The sequence below is a fragment of the Salvelinus fontinalis genome, chromosome 7 (genome assembly GCF_029448725.1).
Source record: "Salvelinus fontinalis isolate EN_2023a chromosome 7, ASM2944872v1, whole genome shotgun sequence".
Classification (NCBI taxonomy): domain Eukaryota; kingdom Metazoa; phylum Chordata; class Actinopteri; order Salmoniformes; family Salmonidae; genus Salvelinus; species Salvelinus fontinalis.
This window is the reverse complement of record NC_074671.1, coordinates 8,217,347-8,233,036: the sequence shown is the minus strand read 5'-3', so window position 1 is coordinate 8,233,036 and position 15,690 is coordinate 8,217,347. Positions and strand designations below refer to the sequence as shown.

Sequence of the window (15,690 nt, the reverse complement as noted above, 5' to 3'; positions counted from 1 at the left end):
AGCATACAATAAACAAAAATAAACCTATTTAATAAAAATCATCACATTCAACTACATAGAGGTCCTCAATCAATAGTGTAAACTACAGAAAACCTGTTTTTTAAAAACAGATAAAGCAACACCTCACGGCACAAAAACGACATCCCTGACACCTCCAATACCCCCGACATGATGGGCCCTGGTCAAAGGTAGTGCACTACACAGGGAGCATGGTGCCCTTTGGGATGCACCTAGATCTCTCCAACAGAAGAAAGGTGGGAGATGAGTAATCCTATAGGTCCATCTGTACTAAGATATTACACACTCCCTCACACACAAACAGATGGAGGTGAAAGGTGGGAAGAGTTTGGATGGATGTTTGAAATAGAGAGGCCTGGAGACCTCACGGGCACAAATCATCTCCCCTATTTGACCCAGATAGTTTCTGTGTGTGTGTATGGATATGTAAGCTGTGTGTGCCGTTTAAAAAAAAAAAAAATGTATATAGTTCTGTCCTTGAGCTGTTCTTGTCTATTAATGTTCTGTATTATGTTGTGATTCATGTTCTGTGTGGAACCCCAGGAAGAGTCGCTGCAGATTTCAAAACAGCTGATGGGGATCCTAATACACTTCAGAAAGTACCACCTGTCTCAAGATCAGCCCAAAGACTGTGTCTATGTCCCAAATAGCATCTCTATGGGCCCTGGTCAAAAGTAGTGCACCCTATTCTCTATGGGCCCTGGTCAAAAGTAGTGCACCCTATTCTCTATGGGCCCTGGTCAAAAGGAGTGCACCCTATTCTCTATGGGCCCTGGTCAAAAGGAGTGCACCCTATTCTCTATGGGCCCTGGTCAAAAGGAGTGCACCCTATTCTCTATGGGCCCTGGTCAAAAGTAGTGCACCTTATTCTCTATGGGCCCTGGTCAAAAGGAGTGCACCCTATTCTCTATGGGCCCTGGTCAAAAGGAGTGCACCCTATTCCCTATGGGCCCTGGTCAAAAGGAGTGAACCCTATTCCCTATGGGCCCTGGTCAAAAGTAGTGCACCCTATTCCCTATGGGTCCCTGGTCAAAAGTAGTGCACCCTATTCCCTATGGGTCCCTGGTCAAAAGTAGTGCACGCTATTCCCTATGGGCCCTGGTCAAAAGGAGTGCACCCTATTCCCTATGGGCCCTGGTCAAAAGGAGTACACCCTATTCCCTATGGGCCCTGGTCAAAAGGAGTGCACCCTATTCCCTATGGGCCCTGGTCAAAAGGAGTGCACCCTATTCCCTATGGGCCCTGGTCAAAAGTAGTGCACCCTATTCCCTATGGGCCCTGGTCAAAAGTAGTGCACCTTATTCCCTATGGGCCCTGGTCAAAAGTAGTGCACCCTATTCCCTATGGGTCCCTGGTCAAAAGTAGTGCACCCTATTCCCTATGGGTCCCTGGTCAAAAGTAGTGCACGCTATTCCCTATGGGCCCTGGTCAAAAGGAGTGCACCCTATTCCCTATGGGCCCTGGTCAAAAGGAGTGCACCCTATTCCCTATGGGCCCTGGTCAAAAGGAGTGCACTATATAGGGAATAGTGTGGTATGTAGTGCACTATATAGGGAATAGTGTGGTATGTAGTGCACTATATAGGGAATAGTGTGGTATGTAGTGCACTATATAGGGAATAGTGTGGTATGTAGTGCACTATATAGGGAATAGGGTGGTATGTAGTGCACTATATAGGGAATAGTGTGGTATGTAGTGCACTATATAGGGAATAGGGGTGCCATTTGGGATCAATAGTATGTATCTCAGGATAGACAAGACAAGCATGTTGACAGATGCCTTACCGTTGCCTTACAGTTTTGAGGCCAGCCAAGAGAGAGAGAGAGAGAGAGAGAGAGTAGTAGTGGATATACAGACCCCCTGCTTCTGACTGGCCAGACATATTAGTAGGCACCTGACCTGATAGAGTGTGCCAGGTTGCAATAGATGTTATGGGGCCAAAAGAGGATAGACAATATTGACCAGATAAGACCTGAAAGTAGCATTCTGTCAAATCTGTTTTATGATGCAATAAATTATGTTTTAAAGTTTGGTGTAATTAACTAATTATGCATCCTATATGAACACAAGTAACACAACCTGCAGTAGGTGACTGGAGCAGAGGAGAACACTATACTGTGGGACAGGAAAGACAGTCCACGGGACACTGTTCAACAGTCGGAATTATGCTCACATGACACATTTTGTCTCTCACCCTAATGTCATTCCGTTCATTCCCAGGACATTTCCAGGAAGTACAGGACACTTTCATCTTTAAAAAAATAAAAAAAATAATTGTATGTGCACGCGCTCAGGGTAGACTTAATTCGCAGGGGCTTTGTAAAACTGATGGGTGGATCCCAAGAATAATTTCTAGCCCCGTGATTTGCTAATCAGGGTATTTTTTCCCCCCATGTCATTTCACTGTAACCGTGGGTCTGGTTTGCGGGGCTTGCCCAGCCCTCCTATCGGTGTAGATCTTAGGGTAACGAGTGCTCTCTGTGCCCGTTGATTAAAACCCAAATACATTCAGTCAGAAGGCTGGGTACTGGAAAGGAAGACCGTATAAGGGGGGGCCTGGAGTGGCTGAGAGAAGAGGATAAACACCCCTCACTTATGGCTGTTTAGTGCAATTATCCATAACACAGGGATTGTGGAAGGGACGTTATTTAAAATCACTTGAAGTCGCCCAAGTTGTGTTCGCTTTTGTGGGCGCAGACCATGGAGATACAAAAGCGGTCCACAAGGTGGAAAACGAAAAGGTGGATTATGGATTCCACTGTAACCACATTCATCACTTTAACCCTGGTTGTGCAGGCTACCTATGTCAGAGCAGGTAAGAACCATTTTTAGGATCCAAAAAAACGTTGTGTAAAAGTTGTAGTGAGTAGACTAGTGACTATCAGCCAACCGCGGCAGAAACCTTATTGGGGACTCTGCTCTTAAAACATGATGGAGTTACGGGGAGAGATATAGGGAGAGATCAGGGAACAGAAGTGGGTCTGGTTTTGGTAAATGTCTGTCATTAATTTGGTATTTTCAATTAGCAACGCAACTAGATGTGAGAAGAATGATAGGAAAGAGACTGTCCCTATTTGATTCGGTCAAGAGGTCTGTGTAACGGCGTGAGTAGTGAGTCACGTCCTGACCAACTAAACATACAACAAACTAACAGAAATAGGTCAGGAACGTGACAGTCTGTGGATCCAATTAACTAAAATCGAGCTACAGTTGTACCTCAGAAAATAAAGTGAATCACGTATTTTATTGAACATTTGCATCCAAAGATATGAACCCAAATACGCGTTGACCACTATTGATATGAGTTCCAAATAGATGTAGGTATCACTGCCATGTGTTCCAAAGGGTTATAACAATGTCGGTTACATGTATTTTAATGCATTATAACTAATTTACCATCCACGTATTTGTTCACGATGTTTATTTGGTGCGCATGCTTTTCTTTCCGCTTGCTTAGTTTAGATATGAATAACTATTTTTTTCAATAGCACCCAATTTAGAGACAGCGTTTAGAGATTTATGGTGAAAAAAAGTTCTTCATTTGAACCTCTGGTCCGTTAGGTGTGGCGTGGACACGGTTCCTGCCAGGTCAACATGGTGGAATTCCGCACGGTTTGAGATTGCAGCTTCACAGTTTGCTAAACAGGAGAGGTGTCTGCCAAGTTTTATTCATGTCTCTGGGGCACAGTACATTTCCGGACCCACGAGCACATTGTGAAATTGCATTGAATACCGACAATGGTGCGCTAATCGATTGATCAGTGACGCACAATATTTGGGGAGTTGTGCAGTGTGGCAGACCCTTCAGACTGAGCCACTGTGAAAGGGTATGTCATATGGGTATTAATAATTAGGTGTTTGTTTAACTAGACGTTCATTGCATTTTTGCCTGGCACCGCAAATTTCCCCGCATTATTTCTGGCCATGGATGGTGTAGGGCGAACCATGGACGGGCGCGCACTGCAGCTGTCTCGAGGGCCGTCCTCTTGGACGTTCTGGTAGATCTGAGTGGTCAAGCAGCACATCGCTGACTTGCCTAAAGGATCACCCTTTCCACACTGCCCTAGTCCGCACCGAAGCCCAACGCGAGACTGGAGGGCTTTGTGCAACACCCAACTTTCCATCCTGAATTTTGCACTTGCATGTTTGGGTTGGGGTGACAAGGCCGCGTTGTCTGAGCTCTGAGCGGTGCGCGTTCCCTCCACCGTGGGAATGTTTCCAGTCTAAGTGCTGCTCATTTATTGGTTGATGGTTCGCGTCGCACTTCCGTATTATTTTATAGGCCTCAAACTGCAGGCCAGCAGCATGCAGACCAGGCCTACTCCAATCACGGGAGGTGAGCTAGTCACTGAGTTCAGGTCTTCAGGATTACAGACCCATTATAGTTAGCCTAGAATACAGGCGTCTTTCTTTTATCAATACACTCATTACAACAGGATGATATTGTAGATATTTCAAAAGGGAATTTATCAGACTGAATCTAAGCCATTGTTTCTCATCAGTCTTCTTTATTCTAATCATCTTACTTACATTCTGATTGATTGTATTTCTATGAACAGTTGATGTATTGTATTAGTTTCACGTATATGTGTTAACCCTTTCAGTCGTTTAATATTTACTAATGGCTTTATACACTGCCCAGAACAGTACAAGGCCTACACAGACCTCTTCATTGTTCAAACTCATGTAAATGACTATTCACTTTCATTCATTTTCATATCCATGAGCCTATATGCAGTTTGTGTTTTCTGAGTTTCTCAGCAGGTGTTTCTGGATCATTTAAGCTGTTTTCTGCAGGGTGTCCTCTGAGCTAACAGTGGACATATACGTTTTCACTGCCCCTGGTTCATGTGCTCCTTTTCTGGTGCATTCCTGCAGACAACGCGTTTCAGAACCCTCACAAACCCACTCTACTCTACCCTCTCTCTCGCTCGCTGAATGGCAATGAAGACATGGACAACCAGGTCTAAAAGGGATGTGATCTTTAGTTCTGTTTGGTCGGTGTACGTCTGTTCAAGCCCTGACTGTCTCATCAGTGACTAGGTAGATTTACATTGGCCTGTTGGGAATATTTCTGGGTAAAGTCATCATGACCACTCTCCCTTCCCTCCATGAGGGGGCTTTTGATTTAACATTACACGTTGTTTGGACTGTATAAACCATGCCTTGTAATTAAGCAATATATTATAGCAATAAGGCACGGGGGGGTGTAGTATATGGCCAATATAGCACGGCTAAGGGCTGTTCTTATGTACGACACAATGCAGAGTGCCTGGATACAGCCCTTAGTCGTGGTATATTGGCCACATACCACAAACCCCTGAGGTGCCTTATTGCTATTATAAACTGGTTACCAATGTAATTAGAGCAGTAAAAATACATGTTTTGTCATACCCGTGGTATACGGTCTGATATACCAGTTTATAATTAGACGTATATTTTTGGTGTCTTTTTAAAGTAGAAGGTCGCAATGTGATATTCACTTTAGATGTTTTATGCAGTGGATTTGAAAGAGTTAAAGAGGGAAGATCAAACACACACTTTAAAAACAGTGATCGTTTTCCTTGGTATGACACACCAGCAAAAATAGATGTTGTTAGAGAACGGAACATGGAAGTCAAACAGGGGAGAGAGTAGGGGAAGAGTGAGAGATGGGTAGAGGTACAGTGAGAGAAGAGAGATGGGGAGAGGTACAGTGAGAGAAGAGAGATGGGTAGAGGTGCAGTGAGAGAAGAGAGATGGGTAGAGGTACAGTGAGAGAAGAGAGATGGGTAGAGGTACAGTGAGAGAAGAGAGATGGGTAGAGGTACAGTGAGAGAAGAGAGATGGAGAGAGGTACAGTGAGAGAAGAGAGATGGGTAGAGGTACAGTGAGAGAAGAGAGATGGGTAGAGGTACAGTGAGAGAAGAGAGATGGGTAGAGGTACAGTGAGAGAAGAGAGATGGGTAGAGGTGCAGTGAGAGAAGAGAGATGGGTAGAGGTGCAGTGAGAGAAGAGAGATGGGTAGAGGTACCCTGAGAGAAGAGAGATGGAGAGAGGTACAGTGAGAGAAGAGAGATGGAGAGAGGTACAGTGAGAGAAGAGAGATGGGTAGAGGTACAGTGAGAGATGGGTAGAGGTGCAGTGAGAGAAGAGAGATGGGTAGAGGTACAGTGAGAGAAGAGAGATGGAGAGAGGTACAGTGAGAGAAGAGAGATGGAGAGAGGTACAGTGAGAGAAGAGAGATGGGTAAAGGTACAGTGAGAGAAGAGAGATGGGTAGAGGTACAGTGAGAGAAGAGAGATGGGTAGAGGTACAGTGAGAGAAGAGAGATGGAGAGAGGTACAGTGAGAGAAGAGAGATGGAGAGAGGTACAGTGAGAGAAGAGAGATGGGTAGAGGTACAGTGAGAGAAGAGAGATGGAGAGAGGTACAGTGAGAGAAGAGAGATGGGTAGAGGTACAGTGAGAGAAGAGAGATGGGTAGAGGTACAGTGAGAGAAGAGAGATGGGTAGAGGTACAGTGAGAGAAGAGAGATGGAGAGAGGTACAGTGAGAGATGGGTAGAGGTGCAGTGAGAGAAGAGAGATGGAGAGAGGTACAGTGAGAGATGGGTAGAGGTACAGTGAGAGAAGAGAGATGGAGAGAGGTACAGTGAGAGATGGGTAGAGGTGCAGTGAGAGAAGAGAGATGGGTAGAGGTACAGTGAGAGAAGAGAGATGGAGAGAGGTACAGTGAGAGAAGAGAGATGGAGAGAGGTACAGTGAGAGAAGAGAGATGGGTAGAGGTACAGTGAGAGAAGAGAGATGGGTAGAGGTACAGTGAGAGGTACAGTGAGAGAAGAGAGATGGGTAGAGGTACAGTGAGAGAAGAGAGATGGAGAGAGGTACAGTGAGAGAAGAGAGATGGAGAGAGGTACAGTGAGAGAAGAGAGATGGGTAGAGGTACAGTGAGAGAAGAGAGATGGGTAGAGGTACAGTGAGAGAAGAGAGATGGGTAGAGGTACAGTGAGAGGTACAGTGAGAGAAGAGAGATGGAGAGAGGTACAGTGAGAGAAGAGAGATGGGTAGAGGTACAGTGAGAGAAGAGAGATGGAGAGAGGTACAGTGAGAGAAGAGAGATGGGTAGAGGTACAGTGAGAGATGGAGAGAGGAACAGTGAGAGAAGAGAGATGGGTAGAGGTACAGTGAGAGAAGAGAGATGGAGAGAGGTGCAGTGAGAGAAGAGAGATGGGTAGAGGTACAGTGAGAGAAGAGAGATGGGTAGAGGTACAGTGAGAGAAGAGAGATGGAGAGAGGTACAGTGAGAGATGGAGAGAGGTACAGTGAGAGAAGAGAGATGGGTAGAGGTACAGTGAGAGATGGGTAGAGGTACAGTGAGAGAAGAGAGATGGGTAGAGGTACAGTGAGAGATGGAGAGAGGTACAGTGAGAGAAGAGAGATGGGTAGAGGTACAGTGAGAGAAGAGAGATGGAGAGAGGTGCAGTGAGAGAAGAGAGATGGGTAGAGGTACAGTGAGAGATGGGTAGAGGTACAGTGAGAGAAGAGAGATGGGTAGAGGTACAGTGAGAGAAGAGAGATGGGTAGAGGTACAGTGAGAGATGGAGAGAGGTACAGTGAGAGAAGAGAGATGGGTAAAGGTACAGTGAGAGAAGAGAGATGGGTAGAGGTACAGTGAGAGAAGAGAGATGGGTAGAGGTACAGTGAGAGAAGAGAGATGGAGAGAGGTACAGTGAGAGAAGAGAGATGGAGAGAGGTACAGTGAGAGAAGAGAGATGGGTAGAGGTACAGTGAGAGAAGAGAGATGGGTAGAGGTACAGTGAGAGAAGAGAGATGGGTAGAGGTACAGTGAGAGAAGAGAGATGGGTAGAGGTACAGTGAGAGAAGAGAGATGGAGAGAGGTACAGTGAGAGATGGGTAGAGGTGCAGTGAGAGAAGAGAGATGGAGAGAGGTACAGTGAGAGATGGGTAGAGGTACAGTGAGAGAAGAGAGATGGAGAGAGGTACAGTGAGAGATGGGTAGAGGTGCAGTGAGAGAAGAGAGATGGGTAGAGGTACAGTGAGAGAAGAGAGATGGAGAGAGGTACAGTGAGAGAAGAGAGATGGAGAGAGGTACAGTGAGAGAAGAGAGATGGGTAGAGGTACAGTGAGAGAAGAGAGATGGGTAGAGGTACAGTGAGAGGTACAGTGAGAGAAGAGAGATGGGTAGAGGTACAGTGAGAGAAGAGAGATGGAGAGAGGTACAGTGAGAGAAGAGAGATGGAGAGAGGTACAGTGAGAGAAGAGAGATGGGTAGAGGTACAGTGAGAGAAGAGAGATGGGTAGAGGTACAGTGAGAGAAGAGAGATGGGTAGAGGTACAGTGAGAGGTACAGTGAGAGAAGAGAGATGGAGAGAGGTACAGTGAGAGAAGAGAGATGGGTAGAGGTACAGTGAGAGAAGAGAGATGGAGAGAGGTACAGTGAGAGAAGAGAGATGGGTAGAGGTGCAGTGAGAGAAGAGAGATGGGAAGAGGTACAGTGAGAGAAGAGAGATGGAGAGAGGTACAGTGAGAGAAGAGAGATGGGTAGAGGTACAGTGAGAGAAGAGAGATGGAGAGAGGTACAGTGAGAGAAGAGAGATGGGTAGAGGTACAGTGAGAGAAGATAGATGGAGAGAGGTACCCTGAGAGAAGAGAGATGGGTAGAGGTACAGTGAGAGAAGAGAGATGGGTAGAGGTACAGTGAGAGAAGAGAGATGGAGAGAGGTGCAGTGAGAGAAGAGAGATGGGTAGAGGTACAGTGAGAGAAGAGAGATGGGTAGAGGTACAGTGAGAGATGGAGAGAGGAACAGTGAGAGAAGAGAGATGGGTAGAGGTACAGTGAGAGAAGAGAGATGGAGAGAGGTGCAGTGAGAGAAGAGAGATGGGTAGAGGTACAGTGAGAGAAGAGAGATGGGTAGAGGTACAGTGAGAGATGGAGAGAGGAACAGTGAGAGAAGAGAGATGGGTAGAGGTACAGTGAGAGAAGAGAGATGGAGAGAGGTACAGTGAGAGATGGAGAGAGGTACAGTGAGAGAAGAGAGATGGGTAGAGGTACAGTGAGAGATGGGTAGAGGTACAGTGAGAGAAGAGAGATGGGTAGAGGTACAGTGAGAGATGGAGAGAGGTACAGTGAGAGAAGAGAGATGGGTAGAGGTACAGTGAGAGAAGAGAGATGGAGAGAGGTGCAGTGAGAGAAGAGAGATGGGTAGAGGTACAGTGAGAGAAGAGAGATGGGTAGAGGTACAGTGAGAGAAGAGAGATGGAGAGAGGTACAGTGAGAGAAGAGAGATTGGTAGAGGTACAGTGAGAGAAGATAGATGGAGAGAGGTACCCTGAGAGAAGAGAGATGGGTAGAGGTACAGTGAGAGAAGAGAGATGGAGAGAGGTACAGTGAGAGAAGAGAGATGGGTAGAGGTACAGTGAGAGAAGATAGATGGAGAGAGGTACCCTGAGAGAAGAGAGATGGGTAGAGGTACAGTGAGAGAAGAGAGATGGGTAGAGGTACAGTGAGAGAAGAGAGATGGGTAGAGGTACAGTGAGAGAAGAGAGATGGGTAGAGGTACAGTGAGAGAAGAGAGATGGGTAGAGGTACAGTGAGAGAAGAGAGATGGGTAGAGGTACAGTGAGAGATGGGTAGAGGTACAGTGAGAGAAGAGAGATGGGTAGAGGTACAGTGAGAGAAGAGAGATGGAGAGAGGTGCAGTGAGAGAAGAGAGATGGGTAGAGGTACAGTGAGAGATGGGTAGAGGTACAGTGAGAGAAGAGAGATGGGTAGAGGTACAGTGAGAGATGGAGAGAGGTACAGTGAGAGAAGAGAGATGGGTAGAGGTACAGTGAGAGAAGAGAGATGGAGAGAGGTGCAGTGAGAGAAGAGAGATGGGGAGAGGTACAGTGAGAGATGGGTAGAGGTACAGTGAGAGAAGAGAGATGGGTAGAGGTACAGTGAGAGAAGAGAGATGGGTAGAGGTACAGTGAGAGAAGAGAGATGGAGAGAGGTACAGTGAGAGAAGAGAGATGGGTAGAGGTACAGTGAGAGAAGAGAGATGGAGAGAGGTACAGTGAGAGAAGAGAGATGGGTAGAGGTACAGTGAGAGATGGGTAGAGGTACAGTGAGAGAAGAGAGATGGGTAGAGGTACAGTGAGAGATGGGTAGAGGTACAGTGAGAGAAGAGAGATGGGTAGAGGTACAGTGAGAGAAGAGAGATGGGTAAAGGTACAGTGAGAGAAGAGAGATGGGTAGAGGTACAGTGAGAGAAGAGAGATGGGTAGAGGTACAGTGAGAGAAGAGAGATGGGTAGAGGTACAGTGAGAGAAGAGAGATGGGTAGAGGTACAGTGAGAGATGGGTAGAGGTACAGTGAGAGAAGAGAGATGGGTAGAGGTACAGTGAGAGAAGAGAGATGGGTAGAGGTGCAGTGAGAGAAGAGAGATGGGTAGAGGTGCAGTGAGAGAAGAGAGATGGGTAGAGGTACAGTGAGAGAAGAGAGATGGGTAGAGGTACAGTGAGAGAAGAGAGATGGGTAGAGGTACAGTGAGAGAAGAGAGATGGGTAGAGGTACAGTGAGAGAAGAGAGATGGAGAGAGGTACAGTGAGAGATGGGTAGAGGTGCAGTGAGAGAAGAGAGATGGAGAGAGGTACAGTGAGAGATGGGTAGAGGTACAGTGAGAGAAGAGAGATGGAGAGAGGTACAGTGAGAGAAGAGAGATGGGTAGAGGTACATTGAGAGAAGAGAGATGGGTAAAGGTACAGTGAGAGAAGAGAGATGGAGAGAGGTACAGTGAGAGATGGGTAGAGGTGCAGTGAGAGAAGAGAGATGGGTAGAGGTACAGTGAGAGAAGAGAGATGGGTAGAGGTACAGTGAGAGAAGAGAGATGGGTAGAGGTACAGTGAGAGAAGAGAGATGGGTAAAGGTACAGTGAGAGAAGAGAGATGGGTAGAGGTACAGTGAGAGAAGAGAGATGGGTAGAGGTACCCTGAGAGAAGAGAGATGGGTAGAGGTACAGTGAGAGAAGAGAGATGGGTAGAGCTACAGTGAGAGGTACAGTGAGAGAAGAGAGATGGGTAGAGGTACAGTGAGAGAAGAGAGATGGGTAGAGGTACAGTGAGAGGTACAGTGAGAGAAGAGAGATGGGTAGAGGTACAGTGAGAGAAGAATGATGGGTAGAGGTACAGTGAGAGAAGAGAGATGGGTAGAGGTGCAGTGAGAGAAGAATGATGGGTAGAGGTACAGTGAGAGAAGAGAGATGGAGAGAGGTACAGTGAGAGAAGAGAGATGGGTAGAGGTACAGTGAGAGAAGAGAGATGGAGAGAGGTACAGTGAGAGATGGGTAGAGGTGCAGTGAGAGAAGAGAGATGGAGAGAGGTACAGTGAGAGATGGGTAGAGGTACAGTGAGAGAAGAGAGATGGAGAGAGGTACAGTGAGAGAAGAGAGATGGGTAGAGGTACATTGAGAGAAGAGAGATGGGTAAAGGTACAGTGAGAGAAGAGAGATGGAGAGAGGTACAGTGAGAGATGGGTAGAGGTACAGTGAGAGAAGAGAGATGGAGAGAGGTACAGTGAGAGAAGAGAGATGGAGAGAGGTACCCTGAGAGAAGAGAGATGGGTAGAGGTACAGTGAGAGAAGAGAGATGGGTAGAGCTACAGTGAGAGGTACAGTGAGAGAAGAGAGATGGGTAGAGGTACAGTGAGAGAAGAGAGATGGAGAGAGGTACAGTGAGAGAAGAGAGATGGGTAGAGGTACAGTGAGAGAAGAGAGATGGGTAGAGGTACAGTGAGAGAAGAGAGATGGAGAGAGGTACAGTGAGAGAAGAGAGATGGAGAGACGTACAGTGAGAGAAGAGAGATGGGTAGAGGTACAGTGAGAGAAGAGAGATGGGTAGAGGTACAGTGAGAGGTACAGTGAGAGAAGAGAGATGGGTAGAGGTACAGTGAGAGAAGAGAGATGGAGAGAGGTACAGTGAGAGAAGAGAGATGGGTAGAGGTACAGTGAGAGAAGAGAGATGGGTAGAGGTACAGTGAGAGAAGAGAGATGGAGAGAGGTACCCTGAGAGAAGAGAGATGGGTAGAGGTACAGTGAGAGAAGATAGATGGAGAGAGGTACAGTGAGAGAAGAGAGATGGGTAGAGGTACAGTGAGAGAAGAGAGATGGAGAGAGGTACAGTGAGAGAAGAGAGATGGGTAGAGGTACAGTGAGAGAAGAGACATGGGTAGAGGTACAGTGAGAGAAGAGAGATGGAGAGAGGTACCCTGAGAGAAGAGAGATGGGTAGAGGTACAGTGAGAGAAGAGAGATGGGTAGAGGTACAGTGAGAGGTACAGTGAGAGAAGAGAGATGGGTAGAGGTACAGTGAGAGAAGAGAGATGGGTAGAGGTACAGTGAGAGACGATAGATGGAGAGAGGTACCCTGAGAGAAGAGAGATGGGTAGAGGTACAGTGAGAGAAGAGAGATAGGTAGAGGTACAGTGAGAGAAGAGAGATGGGTAGAGGTACAGTGAGAGGTACAGTGAGAGAAGAGAGATGGAGAGAGGTACAGTGAGAGAAGAGAGATGGGTAGAGGTACAGTGAGAGAAGAGAGATGGAGAGAGGTACAGTGAGAGAAGAGAGATGGGTAGAGGTACAGTGAGAGAAGATAGATGGAGAGAGGTACCCTGAGAGAAGAGAGATGGGTAGAGGTACAGTGAGAGAAGAGAGATGGGTAGAGGTACAGTGAGAGATGGGTAGAGGTACAGTGAGAGAAGAGAGATGTGTAGAGGTACAGTGAGAGATGGAGAGAGGAACAGTGAGAGAAGAGAGATGGGTAGAGGTACAGTGAGAGAAGAGAGATGGAGAGAGGTGCAGTGAGAGAAGAGAGATGGGTAGAGGTACAGTGAGAGATGGGTAGAGGTACAGTGAGAGAAGAGAGATGGGTAGAGGTACAGTGAGAGATGGAGAGAGGTACAGTGAGAGAAGAGAGATGGGTAGAGGTACAGTGAGAGAAGAGAGATGGAGAGAGGTGCAGTGAGAGAAGAGAGATGGGTAGAGGTACAGTGAGAGATGGGTAGAGGTACAGTGAGAGAAGAGAGATGGGTAGAGGTACAGTGAGAGAAGAGAGATGGGTAGAGGTACAGTGAGAGGTACAGTGAGAGAAGAGATATGGAGAGAGGTACAGTGAGAGAAGAGAGATGGGTAGAGGTACAGTGAGAGAAGAGAGATGGAGAGAGGTACAGTGAGAGAAGAGAGATGGGTAGAGGTACAGTGAGAGAAGAGAGATGGAGAGAGGTACAGTGAGAGAAGAGAGATGGGTAGAGGTACAGTGAGAGAAGAGAGATGGGTAGAGGTACAGTGAGAGAAGAGAGATGGGTAGAGGTACAGTGAGAGAAGAGAGATGGAGAGAGGTACAGTGAGAGATGGGTAGAGGTACAGTGAGAGAAGAGAGATGGGTAGAGGTGCAGTGAGAGAAGAGAGATGGGTAGAGGTACAGTGAGAGATGGAGAGAGGTACAGTGAGAGAAGAGAGATGGGTAGAGGTACAGTGAGAGATGGGTAGAGGTACAGTGAGAGAAGAGAGATGGGTAGAGGTACAGTGAGAGATGGAGAGAGGTACAGTGAGAGAAGAGAGATGGGTAGAGGTACAGTGAGAGATGGGTAGAGGTACAGTGAGAGAAGAGAGATGGGTAGAGGTACAGTGAGAGAAGAGAGATGGAGAGAGGTACAGTGAGAGAAGAGAGATGGAGAGAGGTACAGTGAGAGAAGAGAGATGGGTAGAGGTACAGTGAGAGAAGAGAGATGGGTAGAGGTACAGTGAGAGAAGAGAGATGGAGAGAGGTACAGTGAGAGAAGAGAGATGGGTAGAGGTACAGTGAGAGAAGAGAGATGGGTAGAGGTACAGTGAGAGAAGAGAGATGGAGAGAGGTACAGTGAGAGAAGAGAGATGGGTAGAGGTACAGTGAGAGAAGAGAGATGGGTAGAGGTACAGTGAGAGAAGAGAGATGGAGAGAGGTACAGTGAGAGATGGGTAGAGGTGCAGTGAGAGAAGAGAGATGGGTAGAGGTACAGTGAGAGATGGGTAGAGGTACAGTGAGAGAAGAGAGATGGAGAGAGGTACAGTGAGAGATGGGTAGAGGTGCAGTGAGAGAAGAGAGATGGGTAGAGGTACAGTGAGAGAAGAGAGATGGGTAGAGGTACAGTGAGAGATGGGTAGAGGTGCAGTGAGAGAAGAGAGATGGGTAGAGGTACAGTGAGAGAAGAGAGATGGAGAGAGGTACAGTGAGAGAAGAGAGATGGGTAGAGGTACAGTGAGAGATGGGTAGAGGTGCAGTGAGAGAAGAGAGATGGGTAGAGGTACAGTGAGAGAAGAGAGATGGGTAGAGGTACAGTGAGAGATGGGTAGAGGTGCAGTGAGAGAAGAGAGATGGGTAGAGGTACAGTGAGAGAAGAGAGATGGGTAGAGGTACAGTGAGAGATGGGTAGAGGTACAGTGAGAGAAGAGAGATGGAGAGAGGTACAGTGAGAGAAGAGAGATGGGTAGAGGTACAGTGAGAGATGGGTAGAGGTGCAGTGAGAGAAGAGAGATGGGTAGAGGTACAGTGAGAGATGGGTAGAGGTACAGTGAGAGAAGAGAGATGGAGAGAGGTACAGTGAGAGAAGAGAGATGGGTAGAGGTACAGTGAGAGAAGATAGATGGAGAGAGGTACCCTGAGAGAAGAGAGATGGGTAGAGGTACAGTGAGAGAAGAGAGATGGGTAGAGGTACAGTGAGAGAAGAGAGATGGGTAGAGGTACAGTGAGAGAAGAGAGATGGGTAGAGGTACAGTGAGAGAAGAGAGATGGGTAGAGGTACAGTGAGAGAAGAGAGATGGGTAGAGGTACAGTGAGAGGTACAGTGAGAGAAGAGAGATGGGTAGAGGTACAGTGAGAGAAGAGAGATGGGTAGAGGTACAGTGAGAGAAGAGAGATGGGTAGAGGTACAGTGAGAGAAGAGAGATGGAGAGAGGTACAGTGAGAGAAGAGAGATGGAGAGAGGTACAGTGAGAGAAGAGAGATGGGTAGAGGTACAGTGAGAGAAGAGAGATGGGTAGAGGTACAGTGAGAGAAGAGAGATGGAGAGAGGTACAGTGAGAGAAGAGAGATGGGTAGAGGTACAGTGAGAGAAGAATGATGGGTAGAGGTACAGTGAGAGAAGAGAGATGGGTAGAGGTACAGTGAGAGAAGAGAGATGGGTAGAGGTACAGTGAGAGAAGAGAGATGGAGAGAGGTACAGTGAGAGAAGAGAGATGGAGAGAGGTACAGTGAGAGAAGAGAGATGGGTAGAGGTACAGTGAGAGAAGAATGATGGGTAGAGGTACAGTGAGGGAAGAGAGATGGGTAGAGGTACAGTGAGAGAAGAGAGATGGGGAGAGGTACAGTGAGAGAAGAATGATGGGTAGAGGTACAGTGAGAGAAGAGAGATGGGTAGAGGTACAGTGAGAGAAGAGAGATGGATAGAGGTACAGTGAGAGAAGAGAGATGGAGAGAGGTACAGTGAGAGAAGAGAGATGGAGAGAGGTACAGTGAGAGAAGAGAGATGGGTAGAGGTACAGTGAGAGAAGAGAGATGGGTAGAGGTACAGTGAGAGAAGAGAGATGGAGAGACATTCTGGATGAATACATTATTTGAATCTCAGGGAGAAGCAGGTGAAAAGGTCATCTCTTTTTTTATC

General features: G+C 47.0%; 1 protein-coding gene across 1 annotated transcript in view; it reads left to right on the top strand.

Moving 5' to 3' along the window:
• The first annotated feature begins 2,454 nt into the window (after positions 1 to 2,454).
• The window catches only part of LOC129858884 (collagen alpha-1(XI) chain-like), a 269,909-nt gene continuing 256,673 nt past the window's right edge, over positions 2,455 to 15,690 (top strand). The window contains 1 exon segment of the mRNA XM_055928121.1: positions 2,455 to 2,833. Coding sequence (XP_055784096.1) covers positions 2,719 to 2,833 — 115 coding nt within the window. The 5' untranslated portion in view covers positions 2,455 to 2,718.